Source organism: Lontra canadensis, unplaced genomic scaffold (assembly GCF_010015895.1).
Source record: "Lontra canadensis isolate GAN:19392208 unplaced genomic scaffold, GSC_riverotter_1.0 scaffold32, whole genome shotgun sequence".
Taxonomy (NCBI): domain Eukaryota; kingdom Metazoa; phylum Chordata; class Mammalia; order Carnivora; family Mustelidae; genus Lontra; species Lontra canadensis.
The window spans coordinates 10,838,440-10,863,776 of record NW_022631026.1 but is presented as its reverse complement, the minus strand read 5'-3'; the positions used below and the strand labels follow the sequence as shown (position 1 = coordinate 10,863,776).

Genomic DNA, 25,337 nt, shown 5'->3' with positions numbered 1-25,337 from the left:
TATTATAATTTCATATACAATAATTCCGTATTTTAACATAACGCTTATTAAACGCTTACTAAACTCCGTATTTAACATAACGCTTATTAAACTCAATAAGCCAGTCCTCTGCTTGTTTGAATTTACTTTTGTAAAGAACGTTCAGAAACTTACTGTAATTTGTTCTAAACAATTATTTAATGTAAGGGTAAGGCTTAGAGCTTTTTAAAGATTTTGAGGGGTGGGGGGTGGTTAGGGTGGTGGGGTGAATCTCACTTCTCAACACATGGTAAAAATTTTCAAGAGTGCTTAATCAGAATCATCAAATGTGAATTCCTCTGTAAACTAGTGAAGTAGCCTCTGCCACCAAGGTCAAGTGTGTATTTCCACTTCCAGGTAGACATAGCTGACATTGAGAACGAAGAGAACCGCTGCGCCCTCTTCACGGAACTCCTGGAGTCCAGCCACCAGGAGGCGGAATTTCAGCACTTGGTTTTGCTCTTGCAAGCTTGGCCACCTATGAGCCAGGACTCCGTGTAAGTGGTAACATAAAGTTACATCTCTTTTGTCTGCTCTTTAGCTTTAAAAATTCAGTACCTTCAAAAGAAATACATAAAATCAGCCGTTAGCAGAAAGGAGAACTGTTTATTTGAAATATTGCACTTTCTTTCCATTTCTCCTTGCCCCTACATGCAAATATTTTACTCAAAAATACCAGACCGTGCTTAGTAATAACTTTTGACTTAGGGGCTCCTGGGTGCCTCAGTCAGTGAAGCGTCTTCCTTCGGCTTAGGTCATGATCCTCAGGGTCCTGGGACCAAGCCCTGCCTCCGGCTTCCTGCTCAGTGGGGAGTCTGCCTTTCTTTCTCTCTCTCTCTCTCTCTCCCTCTACCTTACCTCCCCCCCAACTTGTTCTCTCTCTTTCTCCTAAATAAAAATCTTTAAAAAAAAAAAAAATCTGATTTATATAGCGACAAAATCATTGTGTTCTAGTATTTTCACCAGGAAATGTTTCGAGTCGCTTTTAACACAGCTTGCAGTGCTAACTTGAGAATCCGTATGGAATAAATTGATAATTCGCATTTATTGAGGACACACAATGTTATGTGCAATTTACATATATTACCAGTTCACTGTGTAAGCCTCCCCAGAAGGCAGGAGGAGGAGGGAGTGGAGACGCAGAAGGTAAATGACTTCAGGCGTCCCACGGCTGGTAAGTGGAGGAGGCGGCGCTCTACCGGACGCCCGGCCCCCGATGCCCGGCCCCCTTCACGGCCCGTGCACCTCCGTGTCCTGCTGAGCTCACAGCTGCCGCTGGTGGCCGCGCTCAGCGGTCCTGCAGTCCCCGAGCTGCCGGCCGAGGCTTCCTTCGGAAGTGGTGCCCAGCTTTTCTCTGAGCACATATGCTTCTGTCATGAACTGCTGCTCCTTACTGGCCAGAAATAGAAGCCCCCGTGGCCCTGTTTCAGACGCCTGCTTGCCCCCCCGCCCGGTCTTTTCCTCCCGTGCTCAGCAAGCCCAGGCTGCCTGAGCCAGGGCACGGCTCCGGGCCTGGGAAGGAGATGTTCCTGGAGATAAATCCACCTGCGAGCAGTTTTTGAAAGACTCCTCAAGAACATCCAGCAAAGACTCTTTTCCTTCACCGTAGGATGAGACTGTTCTAGTATAGAGTGGCATCTTTGTTTTGGGTCCAGCCACGTGTCTGTAGAAAGGGGGAAGAACGTTTCTGAGATCTCTGTCATTTGTGGCGTGTGTGCCACCCAGATATGCAGCTTTCAACGTGACATTCTTACCTCCACTGCTGGAAACCCTACAGTACAGGCTGTCCCATCATAAAACCTTTGGTTTCCCATGGGGCGCTGCACTGAAGCAGCATTGCCGTTTGGTCCTGGCTGTCTTGGCAGAGCTGCCCTGGGACTCCCAGGGGCTTGTTAAAAGTGGTCTCCCAGCAACGCCTGGGTGGCTTGGTTGGTTAAGCAGCTGCTTTCAGCTAAGATCATGATCCCCGGGTCCTGGGATCGAGTCCCACATCAGGCTCCTTGCTCAGCGGGAAGCCTGCTTCTCCTTCTGCCTGTAGCTTTCCTTGCATGTGCACGCTCTCGCTCTCATTCTCTCTCTCTCTCTCCCCTCCAATCTCTCTCTGACAAGTAAATAAATAAAATCTTAAAAAAAAAAAAAAAAAAAGAGAGAGAGAGAGAGAGAGAGACAGTCACCCATGCTTGGCTTGCTGAGTCTAGCTCTCCCCTGAGAATCTTTTTCTAACCAGCTCCTCTGTGACGATCATGTGCGGTAGATATGGCCCACTAATTAGATTGTCAGTAATGCTTTGCTTTTTTAGCAGATGATTAGGGTTGCAGTGTAGGTTTCCTCATGCCCTCAAAATGGATCTCTTGGTCTAAAGAGAATTTCTCAGTATCAAAGTACACTGCCCCCAGTCTATTAGTTTACTGTGGTTTTACGGTTTCTTGTACTTTTAGAACAGTGACCATTTCAAATCACTCACTTACCCACAAGAAGTAAAGTCAGCTTCACTTAAGACATTTATTGCATTTTAAACATTTACTACATTTATAGATTTAAAAAAATCTTAGTTTTTAGAAGTACATTTTTTGAAAGCCAGTATAAAGTGAAATTTGTAAATTGCTAACCTGTGTTTTAAAAACCTCCTTTAAGGGATGCATGGGTGACTCAGTCATTTAAGTGTCTGCCTTCCGCTGAAGTCATGGTCCCAGGGTCCTGGGATCTAGTCCCACTTCAGGCTCCTTCCTCAACAGGGAGCCTGCTTCTCTCTCTCCCTGCCATTTCCCCTGCTTGTGCACTGTCTCTCTCCCTCTCTCTCTCTGACAAATAAATAAGATCTTTAAAAATAAATAAAGAAAAACCTCCTTTATTAACTCATTAGAATCAAACCATTTTCACCAGGAAATGTGAAAATTTTTTACCTCTTACCTCTCCTACCAGCCATACCTCTATCTAAGAGGGGACCAGGGTAGGTCAAATAACGTCTGTTTTGGCTTTTTTCCTGGGCCAAATTGGTGTTTTATCACAAGAGACTCTATGATGGGACACTTTCAAGATTGTGTTTTTTTTTTTTTTTAAAGATTGTATTTATTCATTTGACAGTGAGAGGAGAACAAACAGGGGGAGCCGTGGAGGGAGAGGGAGGTCAAGGTCCTTGATTTCAGGACTCTGGAATCACGACCCTAGTTGAAGGCAGATACCCAACCGACTGAGCTACCAGGCGCCCCCAAATCTGTTCTTAAGAGTACTTTTGAGTACCTTTTTTTGGTTGGTGGATAACCCAGTATATGATTTCATCACTTCGGAATAACACCCCCATAAAGGGAGGGAGGGGAGAAAGAGTGGGAAAGGCAGGAAGAAGGGAAGTAGAGTGTGACAACGATTGAATATTGCCAGTTAACACAGTAAACTTAAAAACTTAGAAATTTGCTTAATCCACATGACTGCTAATTTACTGAACCAACTTGGGTGTTTTCGTTTTTTGTGCTTTGTTTTGTAAAATATGGGTATTATAATAGTGTGAGTTATGTGACTGTCATACATGTTGTTGTTAATGAATTAATATTTAAAATTTTGTTTCAATTTTAGTTTTTTTTATTTAAATTCAATTAATTAACATATAGTGTATTATTAGTTGCAGAAGTAGAGCTCAGTGATTCATCAGTCTTGTATAACACCCAGTGCTCATTACATCACGTGCCCTCAATGTCCATCACTTGTTTACCCCATCCCCCCACCTTCTCCGTCCAGCAGCCCTCAGTTTGTTTCCTATGATTATCTCTTATGTTTTGTCTCACTGTCTGATTTCTTCGTGTTTTATTTTTTACTCTCTTCCCCCATGATCCTCTGTTTTGTTTCTTAAATTCCACATGAGTTGAGATCATTTGATAATTGTCTTTCTCTGAGTGACTTATTTCACTTCAAATTGCAAGTTTTTTTTTTTTTTTTTTTTGGCTGGCCGAGTATATTCCATTATATATATACACCACATCTCCTTTATCCATTCATCTCTCAATGGACATCTGGGCTCTTCCCATAGGTTGGCTATTGTGGACATTGCTGCTATAAATATTGGGGTACAAGTGCCCCTTTGGATCACTACATTTGTATCTTTAGGGTAAATATCCAGTAGTGCCATTGCTGGGTCGTAGGGTAGCTCTATTTTCAACTTTGAGACATCTCCATGCTGTTTTCCAGAGTGGCTACACCAGCTTGCATTCCTACCAGCAGTGTAGGAGGGTTCCCCTTTCTCCACATCCTTGCCAGTATCTGTCATTTCCTGACTTGTTAATTTTAGTCATTCTGACTGGTGTGAAGTGGTATCTCACTGGGGTTTTGATTTGTATTTCCCAGATGCCTCATGATGAGCATTTTTTCATGTGTGTGTTGGCCATTATTTATGTCTTCTTTGGAGAAATGTCTCCTCATATCTTCTCCCCATTTACTGATTGGATTATTTGTTTTTGGGTATTGAGTTTGGTGAGTTCTTTATAGATTTTGGATACTAACCATTTATCTGATAAGACATCTCAAATGTCTTCTCCCATTATGTCAGTTCTCTTTTGGTTTTGTCAACTGTTTCCTTTGCTGTGCCAAAGCTTTTGATCTTGATGAAGTCCCAATAGTTCATTTGTGTCTTGTTTCCCTTGCGTTTGGAGACATATCTAGCAACAGGTTGCTGCGGCTGAGGTCGAAGAGGTTGCTGCCTGTATTCTCCTCAAGGATCTGGATGGATTCCTGTCTCACATTTAGGTCTTCCCTCCACTTTGAGCCTATTTTTGTGTGTAGTGTAAGGAAGTGGTCCAGTTTCATTCTTCTGCACATGGCTGTCCAATTTTCCCAACACTGTTTGTTGAAGACACTGTCTTTTTCCATTGGGCATTCTTGTGTGCTTTGTTGAATATTACTGTAGAGTTGAGTGTCCATTTCTGGGTTCTGTGTTCTGTTCCATTGATCCGTGTGTCTGTTTTTGTGTCAGTGGGTTTTTGGTTGTATTCCCCTGGAGGACAATACGTGGAAAGCATAATAGATCCATCCTTGTGGGAGATTTATAATTCTCATCCAGTGTATCAAAACTAGCTGGTGAAAAATACATTTTGGTAATTCATGTCCACGCCGCATGGCCCATTGGGGCGCGCTGTTTCGCCAGCCACTGGTTCCGCTGCCTTGAGGCGGCCCATTAGAGAAAACCCAGGAGAGTGGAATTCAGCCTGTGCAAGAGAAAAACAGAGGGTGAGTGCTTGAGTGTAAGAAGACTCCCCAGTCCTCCAGACCCTCTCAGAGCTTTGTTCATCCCTTGAAATAAGCAGTATTCTTTGTCCTCACACAGTGTTCGTTTGAGCCGAGATACAAAGGCTTTGCCAAAGGTTAGTATTGTGAGTCCCTTTGTCATTGTTACACCTGACATTTTTCTTAGGGGACAAGGAATGAAGTCCTTTGAAGGTAAGAACCACCTTAGGTGTTCAGTGTCTAGAATCTAGAGCTGTGCTAAGACAACAGACTTACAAATAGTAAAATTGTTTTAAATAACACTATAAGCAAAATTGGTAACCCGTTCCTGGGGCCATGGAATGAATGTACCTTTAACGTGTTTCTGGAAATGTAAATTGTGAAGTTTGTATGAAACACGGGGTACTGACATCCAGAGAAGGGAAACAAAAAACAAACTTGTATGCTTTTATGTTTTAGAAATAAGGAAACTGGGGACTCCTGGGTGGCTCTGTCCATTAAGCAACTGCCTTCGGCTCAGGTCATGATCTCAGGGTCCTGGGATCAAGCCCCGCATCAGGCTCCTTGCTCAACGGGGAGCCTGCTTCCCCCTCTGCCCCCTCCCTGCTCATGCTCACTCTCTCTCTCTGACAAATAAATAAATAAAATCTTAAAAAGAAGGAAAGAGAAAGAAAGAAAGAAAGAAAGACAGACAGACTAACTGCATGAAGGACACAGTGTAATCTCTGTACCGCTTGCCTGTGCTCCCAGGCTGACCTCCTCTGTGCACTGCCCTCGCTGTCCCTCACTCCTGCCCTGGCCCTGAAGTCCTTATCCTAATCCTAGGCTGAGCAGAAGCCAGTATTTAGGTGGTAAAGACTCAGATGTGCCTGCTATTGAGAAGGCACAATTACAGACATCATTCACTGAATAAAGCGATTTTCTTAGGAAAATATTAAATCACCTGAGGCCCAGAGAGGCTGAGTGGCTTCCCCAGCACTGACCATCTGGGCTGAGAGCGTTGAAGTGACTCCCCTGAGACACCCAGGTGGGAAGCCAGGGAGCCGGCCCATGAGCCTGATGGGAGCTCCGGCCTCCAGGCCGCTGTGCTCTGAAGGTCTGCCCGCAGCCTCCACACTGCTGGGCACTTGGTAATGCCCCCTCGAGCTCTTTTCTCTCTGGGAGATGTTCTCTTTTCTGCAAGAGGGACTTGAAGGAACACATCCTCTAGATTGTGACTGCCATTTGCCAAAAAGCATTTTACTTCACGAGGTGGCAGTTCTTTTCTTTCTTAACATTTCGCGTCCCAGTTGTTACATTAACCATTCATTCCCATTGCCTCGCGTTTTTCTCCCTCAGAACCAGCATAACCAGCAATCCGTGGGTGAGGCTGATGACCGGGATGCTGACCAGATGCGCAGCGGAGAACAAGGACAGACTGGGGAATGAGATCTTGAAAATCTGCCGCTCTTTATACAACACCAAGCAGATGCTCCCTGCAGAGGTGAGTGGAGAATTCCAGTGGTTTTCCTGGGGGACAGCCCTTCCCTGAACCAAACTCTAGGAGAAGCAGTGTCAGCGACTGGGCTTGACGAACACTGAGCGTAAGTTATCAGGAGGCACAGGCCCATAATTTGGAAGAGATCAAACGAAGGACAGCCATGCCGAGAGGGTGCTTCGAGGAGGTTTTCTCTCTGTTGGAGGCTCTGAAGCCTATTCCCTTTACAAGCCCCAGAGTATAACTCAGCCTTTTGTTCCTGTTGGAGACCCTCTTATGTCGAACTCAAGCTCCCATGCCTGGGGTCTTGGGAGCCAGCCCGTGTGCTGTCTCTGCCCAAACTGGGCCAGCTGGTTACAGAGCGGTGAGCCCCAGTGCCCCTCTCGTTGTGAGATTACATGACCATAATATGTTTTCTCTGTTAACGTGGTCGAAACACAGCCACCTCCACTTTGACCATCATTCTCTTTGATCCCATAATTTGGCTGTCACTGAGGTGTTTGCCTAATATATATATAAATTTGTGTATTCTCAAATAAGCACATATTAATTACAGCTCCCTGCTGTGAGCCCGACCTCAGCAGTGTATTGTTTGAGCAATTTTTACATGTCTTAAATGTAAGCATTTGGATAATGGCACTAAATGGATTAATTGGTTTTCAAGTTTCTGCCACGCAGGGAGATAAAATAAAATTGTAAATATGATTCTCTGAATCCTCACTGTAATCTCTCAAGGAAAATATTCTCATCAGGAATGTACATTTAATGAATTGTTTTCCAAATGAGGATCTGAGTAAGTGTTTTCTGATTGAATTTTAAAAAATTTTATCCCTTGAAAGAAGTCTTCCAACGACCAGAATGACAAAATTCTTCTCTAAGGTATTGAACCCTTTATACCCCGCCATGTGGTTTGCTTGCATCAGCTCCTTCCTTACCTGTGATGTGTTGGGCTGTACTGTGAGCCCCCGAGGGTTGCAACCATGGCTGCGTCACCCCTCTCTCACCCGCGGCGGGATTCAGCATGCTGCGTGGAGCTGGGGACTCCATGCAGTTTATCGTCCCCCCAGGGTGAGTAGTATGTAAACAACGAGGGTTCATCTTGACCTTAACATCAGTTGAGATCAGGCTTTGTTAGATCAGGACCAAATACCAGAAGGGCCCCGCCAGTTCTGCTGAACCTTGGTGGGGGAAGCATGATTTAGGGTCGCAGGCTGGGTAACGGCCTCTGTAACGGCCTCTGGGTAACGGTAACTGCCCAGCACCCACTAGCACTCTCGGCCTCCCGCTCCCACCATCTGGTTTAACCTTCGCCACCACCGGAAGGAGGTTCCTTGACCTTCATTTTTCAGCAGATGTAACAGAGGCTCTGAGAGCAAAGGTCCTGTTTCAGGTCACTCAGGCAACGGATGGCGGACCTGGTCCCCAAACGGAGGCCCTGCTTGAACGCGGAGGAGAGAAATACTTCCACGGGAGCCGCTCTTAACACCCCTGGGGTGCTCGCGTATTGAATGTGTTATACGTAGTTCTTTTAAGTTTTACTGTCATTTTCCCCCTCTCCTAGGGTACTTCTTCAAGAACGGCCTGCAGTCTGTAAGGCCTGGATTATTGGCGTTTTAGGTGGAAGGGTGTTTGGATCTCCATCATTACCTGGAGGAGTTTGTTAGCTTACTTAAATGTCCTCCTCGGTTTGGTTTTGCTCCAGTTAGTGCTGAGGCAGGGAAAGGAAGTTAGCTGAGGACGTGGCCGCAGCATCTCTGACCTTGACCACGCACTGTTAGCTTCATAATCAAGGTTAGCAACAGTTACGTGTGTTAGCGTTCAGCCTCCTGGTGACGGATGACTAACACATCCGAATGTCCAAAGTAGTACTGAGTACTCTGAGCTTGTACTTGAAGTTCAGGGGGCGACCTTCTAGGACATGGAGGAAAAAGTCTGTTCTTTTTTTTTTTTTTTAATATTTTATTTATTTATTTGTTTGACAGAGATCACAAGTAGGCAGAGCAGTAGGCAGAGAGAGAGGAGGAAGCAGGTTCCCCACTGAGCAGAGAGCCCGATGCGGGGCTCGATCCCAGGACCCTGAGACCATGACCTGAGCCAAAGGCAGAGGCTTTAACCCACTGAGCCACCCAGGCGCCCATGTTGTTCTTTTTTATTGACTAATGAATCATAAGTGATGCTTTGTATTTCCTATTTTTAAAAAAGGAGTCCGTGATTAAATGAGAAACTAAATAGCGGTGAAGACTCAGCCTTCCCGGCACGCTCCTATGGCCAGCTTGAGGCACTTTGACAAATGGAGTAATATTTTGTTTGCCTTGGTCCTGCTTGATCTAAGAATCTCTGGACCAGTGATTGCTGAGTGTTTTAGGGGAATCAGAATGGATAGTGCGGTGCCGTAAGCCCGTGTCTGTTAGAGTCCTCCTCACACGTCACAGAGAGGGATCTCCTTGTCTCTCCTATTCACTGGGACTGGGAGCACCTGAAGGGCAGGGACAGGAAATGCACGACAGCAGCCAGAGGCCTGGCGAGGCATGAAATTGTGCTATTCCTCCTGTTCCACGTGGGGCCAGAGATGACCTGTGTTTGTGAGGAGAGCACCAGACGCTCCAGACCTACCTTTTCTGGCCTCTGAAACAAGGTTAGATTGTGTCATCTCCGAGGCTACTGTAGTTCTGAGTGTTCTTCAAGGTCTCCAGGCCTTCGAGGAGGACCTGAGGCAATCTGTTAGGACTCACGACTTTTCCGTGGGTCCGCAGTTTTCTTGGGGATGGCAGAAAGCTACCAGATTGAGCCCCATTTTGAAGTAGGTCCTTATCACTTGTCTGTTCCAGTTTGATGAGACAAGGGGTAATTATCATCAAATGAGTTGTGTTGCCACGGTTTCTTTTGTTTGTTTTTCCTTATGCAGCCTCAGTGCTATCTTTTAACTGGGTACATGTACAGATTTTTGTCTTAGGATGCCATGATTAAAGGAATCTTGCCAAGGTTAGGTACTATTTTTGTTGATTGTTAACTATGCTCAAATGTGAGTTAAAATTGTTACAAAGGAAGGAACACTGTAATTAAGGAATGGAAATGTCTTGTTAAGTTTATTTTACAGCATTTGGAAATTACACAGTCTAATATCAGGACTTCATAATGTTGAATATCACCGTGGTGGGAAAATTATCCATGACTCACTTTTTTGTAACCCAGTACCTTTGGTTGCCTTACTCTATGGTTTATAAAGTACATGTGCCTGTCTGGGACAGGGTACTTAAAAGGACTTAACCTTTTGCTTCATCCGCATTTCCCATCCCCCCACTAAGTTCCCATATTTAGAGATTTTTTCATTCCTCATGACTCTTGAGAATGTCTTTACGTGATCCCTGCTGTTGTCCCTGGTACCTGTTTACTTCCGGTCATGCTGGTTTTGCTGGTGGAAAATATTACCAGAGGATAAAATCAATGTTGCTCATGGGTCATGTGTCCTACAGTCTGGAAAGGTCTGTATTCTCCTTCTTAGCTTGTATCCATGGCAATATATGAAACATTCTCAGGAATGGGAGATACTCAGAATGAGAAATTGGCACAAAACAGATTTTCGGCATTTACAGATTTAAAATTCCAAGTTCCAGCTATTTGCGACCGACCCGGAAGGTCCCCGGTTTCATGGAGGTACAGCCAGAACCAGCAAGAGTCACAGGGGCATTGAGTCAGGTGGGTGGGAGTTAGACGCCAGCCGGTGAGTGAGCCTAGCTAATCTCCAGCAGCTAAGTCTCAACGTGATTGTTCCTTCTCGCAGTCGAGTTACTTATGATAATGTCTGGAGTTCGATTTTCAGGTCAGATGACACCCATCCCTGTACACCTTGCCCCACGCTCCTGCCACAGGCCCTGCCATGTCTTCAGGCGCAGGATACCCCAGGATGGGCAGGAGGACTAGTCCCTCTTCTCTGACACCCAGCAGCCACAGGAGCCGTGCCCGGGGGCCTCACCATAGATGACAGTCCCCTGGGTTCTGGCCTGGCCTTGGGCCCACACATACCTGTTCCTCTGCGTTTGAGGTCTCTTATTCTGTATCTTGATGGCTAGACAGGTTTGAGCTGGGAAGGTACCTGCGGGGTGCTTTTTGGTTCTCTTTGCTATTTTGACCTTTCCTAGAGCTCCCAAAATCCCTCTATAAAACTCCTGATACACTGTCTTCTTGCAACAGAGGGAAAACTACGCAGAGAACCTAGTAGAGTCGTTAAATAGGGAGTATTTAGCCAATCACTGTTAGCTAAGAGATTAAAAATACTCAGCAGTTCAAAAAGGACTTCTCCGTTCTTAGATGTCCTTGATTTTATCCTTCAGGTAATATTTTCCATCAGCAAAACTGTAAAGGCCATAATTCAGCAAGTACCATGAGCAACAGCAGGCATGACCTAAAGGCATTCAAAGAGTCATGAAGGAAAAAAAAAATCCTCTAAATATGGGAACTTAGGGGACAAGAAACAGGGATGAAGGAAAAGGTAAGTCCCTTTAAGCACCCTGTCCTAGACAGTTAGGCCAACACACTTCCTCACCATCTGTCCAGGTTGTCTGCTCCGAAGGGTATCCAGGTTATTTTAATAAAACTTGTCCTCAAAGCTGTTGTGCTATGCTTAATCTAAGTTATCATAAAGTGCTGAGAAATACCTCTTTACCTGGTACTGATAACTTAGTCAACGAGTAGATATGAGATGAGAAGGAATTATATACAAGTATTTTAAGGTATAGTATATACCAAGCAAGTCTGGAATACAGAGAAGGGAAAGTGAGGCAGATGAACAGATGAATAAATGTTTACGAAGTATGGTGGAACGGAGGAGTGCCGGGCCTGGGAGATCAGAGGTGTCTTTGTAAGACTTGGGGTTTTCCTATACCTTTTTTAGCTGAGACCCTGAGAACCAGTAGGGGTCTCGCAGGCAGAGAAGCAGCAGAGGTTAAAGCTTGTATACAGACCCTGAGGTATGCGGGAGCTCATTGTGTCTGCTTCACCTCCAGGACGGTAGCCACGGCCATGTGTGGTTACTGAAATTTAAGTGAAGGACAGTTGAATAAAAATTTAAAAACAGTGCCTCGATTACACTAGGCAGATCTCACTAGCCAACATGCGGCTCCTGGCTGCCGTGTGGGACAGCAGAGATCCAGAAAATTCCATGGTGGCCGGAAGGTCTCCTGGGCACCGAGGAACGTGCAGGTGGGGGAGCATTGCTGGGACATTCCAAGAGGAGGAGGGAGACCGAAGCAAGTTGGTGGGTGACAGCTATGTGAAATTGTCATGTATGGGAGTTTCTGTTTCATCCTCCCAAATATTCTCTGCAGGTTTTGGCATCTCAGGTTACAAATCTGCATTTCTCTTTGGCCCAGACACTCGGTGAGAACGTATGACTGTGTACTTTAGGGCTTACAGAGAACTTTTCTGACATAGGATCCATGACGATTGAAGTACACCCCTTACAAAGCTGTTACCCTGCCCGTGTTGATCAGTTTCACACAAGGTCATGTAGCAGGACCTTCCAATCTGAAACTGAAGGCCTTGCTGATCTCCAGTAGACACGCTAAGGGGAAAGGTGAAAACACTACAGTGAGTGGAATGCCAGAGAGGCCTTTATCCTGGGCTTTAAATAGGAGCTTCTTGTTTTATCTACACTTTATAATAATGCAAAGAAATTATGAAAATGTCATAAATTTGAGTTTTTCTTCTCTGATATGCCACTCTTGGAGGAGTGCAAGAGAAAGATCAGTCCCGTGGCATTGGTGGTGGGTAGTGATTTCTCAGTTCTTTCAAAAACAGCCCTTGCTTTGTATAATGAAGTTGCACTCATTGTCTGGTCCTTGGTCCAGATGTTTGCTCTTTCTGTTACAGCTAGTTAGGACACCGGGGAGCACACAGCTTGGTAGGGAGGAAGAGCTTGCAAATTTATTGTCTATTCTCTTACACTTTCTTTGTGAAGGATTATCATTTGTTATCTTATATAAAAGTCTGCTCTCTGATGACAGGTTCAGCTAGGATAATAAAACGCTGAGAATAAAATTCAAATGCCTATGTGGAGATCCAAATGCATTTTAATTTTTCTGGACCACAGATAGTTTTCATGAAACATTCAGTTCACCTTGACATTAGAATTATAAACAGGTTTTTAAATGTTTAAGTTGCTGGCTTTTCTTATCGCAGAAGACAACTAGATATTGTTGATAATAACAACCAGTAATAATTTTTATCATTTGTTAAGTGTCTAGAAGATTCCGAGCATTGTGTGTTATTATTCATTAACGCTTATTACACACACACAAAACTGCAAAGCAGATATAATTACCTCCATTTTGCTGGTGAGGAAACTAGAGCTCTGGAGAGATTAGAAGAACAGACCACAAGTCCTCTATCCATCCAGGGGGACCCTGGGCAGCCGTGAAATGCAGTGTCTGGTGAGTATCAGGTGAATATCCGAGAGCTCAGGAAGATATTTACGTCTGTTGTGAAATGAAGGAAGCAGGTACCAAATGCTAAATCAGCGTGGCCCTATCTGTGCCCCATATACGCACAGACACACAACACTCCTACGAAAAGGTGTGGAAAGAGACCCCAACCAGAGTCGTGCCTGGGATACGGAGTGCCTCCTGCCTCCTCGCTCACCTGATTGTACCTGCGGTTTCAGGGCGTGAAGGAGCTGTGCTCACTGCTGCTCAGCCAGTCCCTGCTGCTCCCAGCCCTGAAACTTCTCCTCGAGAGCCGGGATGAGCACCTTCACGCCGTGGCACTGGAGCACGTCACCGCCGTCGGCCAGGTATTCCAGGGGGACTGACTCTCGTGTGTGTTTCCGAGAAATGAATTTGCATTGTCATTCTCATAAATAATATCCATGATTCCTCTCAGACCATTTTCTCTGCAATGTCCTCTGACCACATTAACTCTGTTTTGTCTGAGGAGTAAATGTGTATTTTATAAACATGTACTGAACTCTTCCCATGAACCAGACTCCGTGTTTATGTGCTGAGAATACAAATCCTAAAAAGGAAGCAGTTTCTCTAGAGAAGCAGCCTATTAGTCCCTGTAGGGAAATGTCACAGCCGTCAAGGACCAGTGGACATGTCCTCGCCACTTGAAATCTGGATCAAGGGAATTTGTCGCGGTGGGCAGGCTTCTGTGCCTGGACGTAGGGGTTTGGTTACGTACTAATTAAAGGTGAGACGGTGGCTACAAGTTACGTTTACTGGAGCCATCTGAAGTCTCAAGCTCTTATTTCCTCTGGCAAACTAAAGTGCCATTGAAGCAGTGTCTTGGCTTGAGGAATGACGTACTAAAGTCAAAGCCTGAGACTTCTCCCTTAGGGCTGGTTGTCTTGTTACCGTGATTAAGGAAGAAACTTGTTCTTGCCTTTTAAAATTTTACACTTTGGGAATAGATAGCTCAGGGTTGTGTTTTAATGAATTTGTGTTGTATGAATGTGTTGTATGTATTACTGAAACCCTTCTGTAGGGAGACCATTCTTTCATTTGAAGTTTTGTGAGTGTGTACACACACCACACACACACAATTTTAGGTGTGTGGGTATACTCATGCATGTGAGTTTTTCACAAAATGTGAGGCGATGTTTTCCAGGGACCAGAGAGGGGAGAAGAATTCTAGAGCGGAAGATACAGACTTGCTAAACGAGACAGTGAAGAGATTTAATAACAACGGATACAGAAAGTTAGGTATATGGTTACAGAACACGGACCGTAATTGCATTTGGAAATGGTCATAATGAACAAAATGAGAAAAATCTAATTCGATTATTCATTGAGATGTATTTCAGAATTCTGTAAAGATTTTGGGACTAGCCTTCATTATCACTGAAGACTGGTCAGAGCAGGGCTTCTCTGGAGACTAGACAGAAATAGAACAGGGGACCTGTGTGTGTGCTGGGAGAGCGGGGGACCTGTGTGCTGGTAGCCCGCCCATCCATCCGTGCTAACATAAACATTGCATTATGTGGGGAATTTACAAGAAGCTAAGAATTACGGTGGATTCTTTTTTCCTTAGCCTGTTTTTTTTTTTAATTGTAAATCCAAGAAATCAGGAAGAAGGGAAAAACAGAGGAAGAGCAGACTGCATATTTTCAGTGCTTTTCCTCCTCATCACCACTGCACCCTGTGTTAGTGTCGCTGCTTAAGTATTCCCACTAAATTTGCCATGGGCGTCCTTGAGAGTAAAACAGTGATGTATCATACATTGCCTTTCCATATTCGTCGTGCACAGAGCTCGCAATGCAGTTCGAAATTGCATAGGCAAGTGTATCAGTTTTCATTTTACAGATTCTTCATCTCCAGTGCATCTCATAGAACTGCAGCTAGCGCTGGGACTCCCCAACGGCTGCCCACCACCCCTCCAGACACGCCCCCACCCCCTACACACACACACACACACACACACACACACACACACACACTTTCAGAATAAGAAACCAAATGGGAACCTTGCAGCACCCAAGTCATTTTGAAGTGGTGCTGATGTACCTCTGTACCACTTTGATCTGACGTGCAGCCTTGTGCTAAAACTCTGTGGTTTTGAAATAGGCCCGCGGCCTGAGGCTGGTTTGCCTGGGGTTGTGACGACAACAGCGACACCTCTGCGGCCTCTAGATACAAAGTTTCAAAGCAGAGGAGTCCGTTGCTGAGCTGAGTCGCTTACCTGCCCCCAGGACCCTCACCTGCGGGCACTGGGTCGTGAGACTGAACGGTAACCTCTCCAGCTGGGGCTGGGTGTTCCCGTCAGGTAACCCGTCTGTGACCCTGAAATGTGTTCATAAAAATGCCTAGTATCATCAGACCTGGCGCTAAAGTTTGGCAGAGTTTTCCAGTTCTTATGTATCTTTAACTTTATTTCGAGGTGATTTTAACTTTGTCTTCAAGTGTGGGAAACACTGCGGTGAGATCCGTTACACCCTTCGTCCCGTTGCCAACAGTGGTGACGTCTGGCGCAGCCGCGGTGTGGCGTCTAGCCAGGACGGGAGCAGACGGACTCAGATTCTAGTCGTTTGACACGGCCTCATTTGGGGGGTAGTCTGTGTGCGGTATCGTCACACGGAGGTTTGTGTCACCCCCACTCTGGTCAAGATACAGAACGGTTCCATCCCAGGGATCCCTCGTGCGACCCTTCAGAGCCACGGCCACCTTCTCCCCCCCCCCGACACCGCCCACCAGCAGCCTATGGCAGCTCCTCACCTGTTCTCCACCTCTGTCACTTTGTCACCTCGAGAATGCTAGCTGTCGTTCGTCACTCTCTCCCGGCACCATTCAAAGGTCATGTGACACTTCTCTAAGGGAAGAGTTGCAATGGGCATTTTTGCAGGAATCGTCACCCGCCATTTTAATTTTATTTTATTTCAGGTTTTTTTCTGACTAGCTGTTTTTAAATCCTATGTGGTATTGCAGTGGAAGGTATAATACATTTGCTTTCTTTTTCTTTTTTTTTTTTTTTTCTTTCTTCTTTTGTGTTTATTTTGCCATTCACTCCGTCCGTTAGGAGAGGGCCTGAGTTCACCGGTAACTTCAGTTTCCCCCTTAAGATTATGGACGCTAGTTCCTGTTGACATTAAAAGAAAAAGCGTCCAGTACAGGGACTCTGATAGGCAATTGCTCCTGCAAACTTGTGGGCCGAGGTGGAAAAGCGCCCCCCTTGCTCGCTGATCACATGTGTTATTCCACTGTAAGCTGCGAGATGCTGACAGCTTTGTGAGTATTTACAGCTGCACGGATGGCGCGTGAGTGCTGGTGCCCGAGATAGTACCCGCTTCACCCCCAACAGCAGTGCTTGCTTCCTTCTCAAAGCTCTTCTGAAATTTGCAGACCTCTAGTGTTGAGTGTGTAACCTCTTACAGCTCGCAGTCTCTTTCCTGAAGAAATAGAAAGTCTGTCTTAGAGATTATGTTGTTGATGAGTAATTAAAACCCTGGTGTGGTGGAGATCTTCTTCAGCTAACAATGGAGTTACGTCCCAATAAATCTGTCATAAGTTGAGAATATCATAAGTCAAAAATGCATTTAATTCACCTAGCCTACAGAACATCGGAGCTTAGCCTCACCTACCCCACGCTCCAAACGTTTCCGTTAACCTACGGCAAAATCAGCTAACACAAAAGCTTATCTTATAATAAAGTATCAAATGTCTCACATAGTTTGTTGACTACTGTGCTGAAGAACGGCCGTGTGGGCGCGGAAGAGGGTGGTCCGCGTATCAGATGTTCACCCTCGTGGTCGCGTGGCCGGTGGGCAGCTGTGGCTTTGCCCAGCCTCATAAGAGAGATCGCACTGCGTGTTGCTAGTCCAGGAAAAGAGCCAAAATCCAAACGCAGTGATGCCTACTGAATGTGTGTTGCTTGTGCTCCTTCGTAAAGTCAAAAAATCCTAAGTCGAAGTTAAGTCGGGCTGTCTGTCCATCAGCCCCGGTGAGATGCGAACTCGCCTCCAAAACCTTACTCTGTCCAAGAGGGAGATTCCTGCTGCCGTGTTCAGATCTCTTCTCTGGAGGATTTTCCGCAGGGCGAAACTCATCACTCATTTCATCCGAGGAAGCAGCTGTCGATCGTAACAGTTCTGTAGACTGAAGAACAGTTCAGATTTGTGCTGGCTTCTGCTCTTCAGGGCTTCCTTCTCCTTAGTACTGCTCAGTGCCTCGACCCGCACTCTCCCGCCCGGGATCGGTCCTGGACTACGCCGCCTAGTGAGAGCGTCATTCAGGGGTTTCAGAGGGAGGGTATACGGCCTAATCACACCTAATTAAGCATTTCTCTCTGAAGCTAATAACCACCATCTTTCTGGCACCAATTCTTTGCCAGGCATTGTAGTAGGCACAGCCTCACTTTCTCTTCTTAATAACCTTGTGAGAAGATTGCATTCTAGTTTCGCAGATGAAAACACAGAGACTCCGAGGTCACCTGGCCAGTAGGAGCCGGCGTTGAAATTGAAACGCTGGACCCAACATTCAGAGCCTGTCCTCAGCCATGCCGTGACGGGGCACACTGTCTTACGGTGGACGTGGGTTCTCTCTGCAGAGAAATGAAATTGCTGGAAGCATCTCGCATCATATTAGCTCTGAAAGAGATTCGGGCAGAGTTGGTCTAACAGCCTGGCCACCACGGGGCTTCCTTTTTCAAACCCGCTCAGACTCCGAGGTCAAGCGCTCTTGGGGGCCGGGAGCTCACCACGTCCCGGGGTGCCCCCACCAGTTTCTGATAACCCTCGTGGTACGAGAGCACCTGCAGATTGAAAGGAGCACCTTTGTCTTGATCGTCGCCCTGCCCGATGGAGCTGCTCAGAATAGTTGCTTCTGGGGACCGTCCTTCGTGTGTTTCAGTATTGGGGAGTCTTAGCCCCTTTCATCTTGCCCGGAAGGCATAGGAACCTACCGGCAATACTGACAGTGCACCCGTGTCTGGGTTGGAGGGAGAGCCTCCAAGATTCCCAGAAGCGCTTCTTTACATTAAAGATGTTATACAGAACCAAGAAGCCCTCCTTTCTTTGTCTCCTCTTTAACTCTATCCAGGTTTCCAACCACTTCCTCCTTAGTGAGAGTCTCTTCCACTCTGGAGGGCTTCCTCAAAACCGCTGTCTCACACAGTTCTTAGCTGGGTACCTCTGGGGACAGGCAGCTCACTCCCTGTAGGTCAATCTATTCGATTTCTAGGCCGCACGGATAGTGAACAGCCTGGTACTGGGTGTAGGGGTGAGGATTTTTGTGAAGATCAAGTAAAATAACATCTTCTGTTCAAAGGAATTACGGGGAGAGTCACATGTGAAGCAATTAATTGCACAGGAAATGAAAGTAGGAAGGAGGTAGGTACAGAGTGTGGAACCAGCCAAACTCGGGGCCTTCCATGCAGCATTTGCTGCGGTCATAGAGGTGAGCAAGCTTGGCACTTCAAGATTCTCTCCTGTTGCTAGAGCCTAAGTTAGGTGATTTGTCCTCATTTTGGTTTCAGAAGAGGCGTACTGTGAAATTCCATGCTGGGAGGGGGGCTAGTGCTTCTGCGGAAGTAGAGTCCAAATATCATTCAGACAAACAGAGAAACAGAAGAAACCCTGTGGGCACTTTTCTTACCCAAGTATACAGTTGTGCTGCCCTTTTATTTCTCTGCGTTTGTAGTTGGTATTTAATAACTTTTATTAGTAGCAGTATATGTAAACCTGAGATAAATATCCTGTCCTCAAGTAAACAGTGAAATAATATTAAATACTCTTCTTTAAAATAATTGGAATGAGGCCCTGCATACATTATGCTAGTGGAATTTCAGCTTACCTCATTATTATAATTACTCTGCGTTTGGTATAGATCCATAAAAATCAAAGATTTTAATTCAGAGAAGGTTCATTACCTGTTGTGGAAACCGGAATTAAGCAGATAACATTTTCATGACTTGGAAGACAGTAGCGCTTTGTGCTTTAATAGATTTCTTTCCCAAGATCTTCAAAGTTTCATTTATTCTCAAAAATTAATTACAGAAGAAATAATCAGTGATCGAGATGGCAGGCATTACCCATTTTATGATATGTGTACGCCTTCCCCTTCTAGAACACACTTCATGCCTTGTTTGCTTGACTGTAGTAACTTTGGCTCTCTGCTGAACTTGAACTCTGCATCAGGCATTGTGCTGGGCACTTAGAAGCGTAGGTTATCACAGCCCCCAGACACTGTCTGTTTTTCAGATGTGGAATCTGAGAGATTGTCCTTAACAAGGTCACACAGCTGTTCAGCAAAGAAACCAAGACTAGAAATTGGTCTCTAGCCCAAAGTCTGTCTACTCTTCCCAAGACCAGACTGCCTGTCACTCGAATTCAAAAGTTATTCGATCAGAGGAATTAGATCAACTAATCCTCCCGGACTTGTTTCATATTTATTTCCCGCATCCAACTGAGTCCAGAAATGACAGAACGTATTTTTTTCCTCAAGCTGGGAAAGCACCAGTCAAGCAAATGTCAGGGACGAGTGGTTTTCCACAGACTAGATACTGAAGTAAGTCTTGATCAATTCAAAATTTACATATTTTTAAAAATAAGAAAAAAATGTGTATATATATCAGATCCTTTGAGGAATTGTAACTTCTGAGCTTTAAAGCAATAGAAAAAAATCATAAAGGAACAGTTCTTTTCCTGACAATGTAAAAATGTAAAACTTCTATAAAACAACAAATAATCCAAACAGAATTACAAACAGTTTAGAATGTTCATTATAACTAAAATCAGGGTTAACATTATACAAAGAACCCTTCCATGTAGGAAAGAGTGATGTCACAACTCTAGTAAAGGAACGAAGGGTTTGATGCTTCCCACAATAAGAAACATGATAGGAAAGAGTGTGGGGGGAAACAGTCCTTGCAAATAAGCATTCAAATTAAAGCATCCTTGATGTATCATTATGCATCTCCCAAATTAGCAAAATAATTTTGTTTTCAAAATAATAACTGCCAAAGCTGAGACGTTTACAGTGAGACTGACACACTCCTCCTTGGATGCTCCCCGTGTAAACCGGACAGTTGGCTTAACTATGGCTGCACCCCCGTTCATGTCCCTGCCCAAAAGGTTTCAGGTCCTCTTTCCTGTGTGTTAGTGTGCGTGGGCTGCGGTCACAAAGCACCACAGACTGGGCAACTCAAGTCACAGAAGTTTATTGTCGCACAGTTCTGGAGGCCAGAGTCCAAGGTCAGGATGTCAGCAGGATTGAATTCTCCTGAAGCCTCTCTCCTTGGCTTGCAGATGGCCACCTTTGCCCTGAGTCCTCACAGGGGTGCCCCTCGGGGGTGTGTTTGTGTGTGTGTGTGTGTGTGTGTGTCCTCTCCTCTTGATGAGGACACCAGTCAGACTGGATTAGATCTGCCCATGTGACTCATTTAACCTAATTGCCTCTATAAAGGCTCTTTCTGCATGTGAAATTACGTTCTCAGGTCCTGGGGGTTAGGACCCAACATGGAGATGGGGGAGGGGCACAGTTTGTCCTGGAACACCCTGGTTATGCCTTTCTGGTAAGTTATCCTATGGGAGTGATTCCAAGAAAGCACATACAGAAAAAAATTCATTGATAGTACTTTAGTAATACCAAACATTTAAAAGCAGCTAAAATATTCCAAGCAGGAGAAGTTAAATAAATGTTATCTCTATCAGTAGACAATTTTGTAGCCATTACAATTTTTAATACTAAAAACTATGTAAAAGCAATAAAAAAATTTTTAACATTAATAAGCTAGACTACAAATATTGTATGATTGTGAAAACATCTCTGTGCATATGGAGAATTACTGGAGAAGAAAGGAGGAAAAAGTCATTTTCTGGTGGTCCACATATAGACAATTTGTTTCTTTAAACTATTTCTCCTTTTAAAGTTTTTTTTTAATTTATTTGACAGAGGCAGAGATCACAAGAAGGCAGAGAGGCAGGCAGAGAGAGAGGGGGAAGCAGGCTCCCTGCTGAGCAGAGAGCCTGATGCGGGGCTTGATCCCAGGACCCTGGGATCATGACCTGAGCTGAAGGCAGAGGCTTAACCCACTGAGCCACCCAGGTGCCCCCTAATACTACTTTTTTATTTTTAAATTCCAAAAAGGAAAACAAAGTAGGTTAGGGGTAATGGGTGGTAAGACAGCATCAGACTTTTAGGGCCTTAAGTTAGAATTTTGGTCAAAAACAAGAATGGGGAAAAGTTGAGGCCTAACCAATTACTGTGGCAACTCCGCAGTGGGACAGTCCTGCCCAGGAAGGCTTGGGGGGCTCCAGGCACTCTGCTCCGCTGACGACCCAGCTGGCCTTGGCTCCCCCGAGGCAGGAGGCCTGGCAAGTGGAGAGAAGCAGTTTTGGCTCTTGATGCCCTCAGGCCATTCTTCTCTTCTCTGACCCTCAGGCTCCTTTTCTTTAAGATGCAGTTGTTGGAAGGAGTCTTCACAAAAGCCATCTTTCTTTCTGTAGTCTCTCATTCCCTATTTTGTCCCAAATATGCACAGAATAAGTATTTTCCTTGTATGTGACAATTACAAAATATACTCTGGCCATCCTGTATCTTTTGCAAAGAGCTGGAAACCAAGTACAAGGTCAGAGAAAGGAAATAAGGTCAGCTACTTCCATTTTCTCAGCACCTGATGACAAGACACTAAGCCAGAATTTCTACCCCCCTCAACCTTGGCCTGGCCACTGCCCCAGCTCAGTGCAGGTCAGCAGTCTCAGACTCGACCTTTCTTGAGGTGACCTCTGGGTGGGCCAAAGGGGCAATTCTGTATTTGATTTCCATGACTTCTGCCTTAGGCTTCAGGGAGGACCTAGAGAACTTTTAGAGAGTGGACGCCCACCTGTCCCTGCCCGCCTGCCACGGACTCCCACCTGCCAGCACACGGCAGCTCTCTGGAAGGCCGGGGGCGCATCCAACCAGAAACCGATTTTAAGGAAGCCATTGCACTGGAGAAAAGCGGACAGAGACGGGAGTGAGAGGGCCCGTAGCAGCAGGCATTGACAGAACCCCTGTCTCCTCCTCAAGCTGGAAAAATCCATCACTCCCTTTCGAGGAGACTTTGAGGCCCCCAAAGGGAGGGATCGTGCGTAAACAGAATAATAAAGGTGTCCTAGCCCTGAAGACTTGTTCAGGGCAGCAAAGAAGGTACTGCCCTGCGGTGTGTGGATGCTGAGCCTTTTATCTGTACATTTTATCAAACATTTGCCAGGAGCATCCTGGCACACATTCTGTTCCCGCCTAGAGGGATAGGTGGAGGGATTCTTTCTTGTGAAGGGAGAACAAAACAATAACACGCCCAGTAACTCAGGCGCCCCACGTGTGCGTGTGTGTGTGTGTGTGTGTGTGTGTGCACGCACGTGCACATGCGGGCGAGTTGGCAGCAGCGAACAAAGAAAGGATGAGAGCGGTAGAATGACTCGTTCACTCATGGATTCATCCCACACGTCTTGCCGAGCCCCTAGCATGTGGCCAGCACTATTCTGGCCATCGGGGTTGCGGGGGTAAACAGAGAAAAGACTTTAGCTCTGAAGAGGCCGTATTCCGGAGGCGAGCAAACAGGCAAGTCCGGGGTGAGGGCTGCTCGTCCGGCTCACCAACTAGCAGCCCCGAGACGCTCGGCACATGACTTTGACCTCACCGGATGGGGTTTTTCATCCTTCAACTGCGGTCGTGTCTCAAGGGGATGCTTTAAGGTTGAGACCGAGTGCTCGCGGACACGTGGGCAGCCGTCCGTCAGTGTAGACACGGGGAAGGTGGGGGCAGCACCCACATGGGGTCAAGATTCTTGTCTGCTAGCTGTGAAGCAGGAGGAGGAGGGAAGCTGGAAGGCGAGAAGGGACACGGAACCCCTCAGCAGCCTCCGGTGGGGAGTGTTGAAAGCACCCGTGTCCCTTGCAGCGGAAAAGCTGGTCCTCACAGACGCGTGTGCTCCGGCTGACAGAGGGAGAGGCCCAGGCTTGGCCTTCCGGAATCCAGCTCGACGCGGATTCTCTGCAGGGGTCGTGTTCTTGTCCCGTTCTTGCGCGGTTTACAGAAACGTGACCGTGTTCACGAATGCAGGTCCGTTCGGCCGTGGAGCGCGTGTTGGTTAAACTGGATGCTGGGCCGGAAGGAGGATCGAACCTCCGTGCCCTCCAGAAGCCCCCGTCTGGCGAGGGAGACGGGTGTACGGATGACGACGGAGGGTACAAGAGCCACGGAGTGTGGAGGAAGGAGGAGTCAGAGGTTTGGGGAGAGCCTTAGGGAAAATGTCATCCCGAAGGGGTGGGGGCCTTGGGGCCGACGTTTCTGTTGGTTTTCAAGGATCACCAGGTTGCAGGAAAGATGGATGCTCTCTGACAGTGGGTCGTAATTCCTGTTCCCAGAGTGGCTTTTGTTTTCATTCTTGAAGCCGGTGGACACAGTTGACCTCCTCGTCATGGAACACGCGGGAAGACCACGCTGTGTTCAATTATATAACATAGCTGGTCTACGCGTTACGTAATCGGCTTTGAAATGCCACATTAGAGGTTCCTACAACCAAAACTACTAACAGCGCGCAGTGACATTAAGAAGAACCGTCATGAAGCTGGTTTGTGACACCCCGGTGTCAATGAGGGGCTCGGGGTTTTGGGTGTGACTAATGTTGACTTCATTTCTTACAACGAACATGGATAATAATATTAAATAGAAACACCGAGGCTACGTGTCACAGCCACGGGGAACCATACAGAGACCAAGCCGTAAAACGAGGGAGCAAACACAGGATAGCCAAGCTGAAAACAAGCCCCATGACATTGGTCTCCAAAGCGATATAAAAATGTCTTAAAGGGCTGCCTGGTGGCTCAGTCAGTTGAGCTTCCAACTCTTGATTTCAGCTCAGGCCATGATCTCGGGGTCATGAGATCGAGCCCTACACTGGGCTCCAGGCTCAGCGTGGAGTCTGCTTGCAGACTCTCCCTCTTCCCGCGCGTGGGCTTGCACACACGAGTGCTCTGTCTCTCTCCAAAATACATAAATCTTTTTTTTTAAAATCTTAAAAAGGTAAGTTAGGTACTAAGCTTTCTAGAGGCTTAAGCAAGAGTAGCCTACAGCCCTCCTGTCCGCTACCCTCTACATCAGCGGCCTTGACGGATGTATTTTCTCAGCAGAGTACCAGAAAGGTCTTCCTGTTCTGGAGGGAAGGTTTTTCACGTGGATCTATGGACAGGGGAGATTTGGGGTTCCAGGACCTGGACCGTGGTGAAGCTCTAGGGACACAGTCCATGCGCCGCAGGTAGCCCGGGCTCTGAAGTCGAGGCTGACCCACATGCAGCTCCTGTGCTGGCCTCCTGACGGCCACGATGTGACATGCAGTCCTCACCCCTCATGTCCCTCACCCGGGGCGGCTCAGGCCGAGTGGGGAGGAGTTGGGGGAGTGAGGCGGGTGCACTCTCGGCGGTTCCTGGCCGCAGGGGACGGCAGATGCTCTGCGGCCCGAGCGCCCGTAACCCGGGCCGAGGGGGTGAGGCTGGGGGGTGGACGGGCCGAGTGGAGCAGGGGGCGGAGGGGAGGGCCTGCGTGACGAGTCGGCTGGTGAGGACAAAGCGAGGTGTCGCTCATGTTGTGCCTGTCTCCTTTCCTAAAGGTGAATGATTCGAACTGTGACCCAGAGCTCCTGTCCCTGCTCCTGGACGCTGGGCTGCTGGCGAAGTGCGTCTCCACTGCCTTCTACCCGCACGTTGTCCGGCACCTCCTGGCCAGCCCGCGGCGAGGGCCCTGGGACGCGGAGGGGCTGGCCGGACACCTGCGGGACGCCGGCCACGTGGCCGAAGCGGGGTCGCTCCTTCTGGCCGTGAGGGGGACGCACCGGGCTCTGCGGACCTTCAGCGCGGCGCTGAGCGCGGGCCGGCACTGGGTGTGAGCCCGGCCCGGGCCCGCGTGGCCGCGGCTCCTCAGCCGCCCCGTGGGAGGGAGCCCCCAAGCCGACGGCCGTCCCACAGGCGTCGTGGGAACGTGTCAGCCGTCCTCAGCGCTTCCGACAAACCGCAAATAAAGCTGAACATAAGCGACGAGCGGCCTTCTCGCTTGTTCTTTCTCGTTGGCGACCGGTTAACCTGCTTTCTCGCTGACTCAGAGAGACCTGACCCTTCCTCCTTATTTTGAGCGGCCTTTTCTGGTAGAACCCAGGGAATCAGGGCATT

The 25,337-nt window shown here is 46.9% G+C and overlaps 1 protein-coding gene across 1 annotated transcript in view; it reads left to right on the top strand.

Moving 5' to 3' along the window:
* Window positions 1–25,112, top strand: part of NBAS (NBAS subunit of NRZ tethering complex) — a 316,364-nt gene extending 291,252 nt beyond the window's left edge. Inside the window, exons 49-52 of the mRNA XM_032866873.1 lie at window positions 376–515; window positions 6,574–6,712; window positions 13,365–13,493; window positions 24,782–25,112. Of these exons, the coding sequence (XP_032722764.1) occupies window positions 376–515; window positions 6,574–6,712; window positions 13,365–13,493; window positions 24,782–25,057 (684 nt within the window). The 3' untranslated portion in view covers window positions 25,058–25,112. The remainder of the gene's footprint in view (window positions 1–375; window positions 516–6,573; window positions 6,713–13,364; window positions 13,494–24,781) is intronic.
* Window positions 25,113–25,337: the final 225 nt, after the last annotated feature.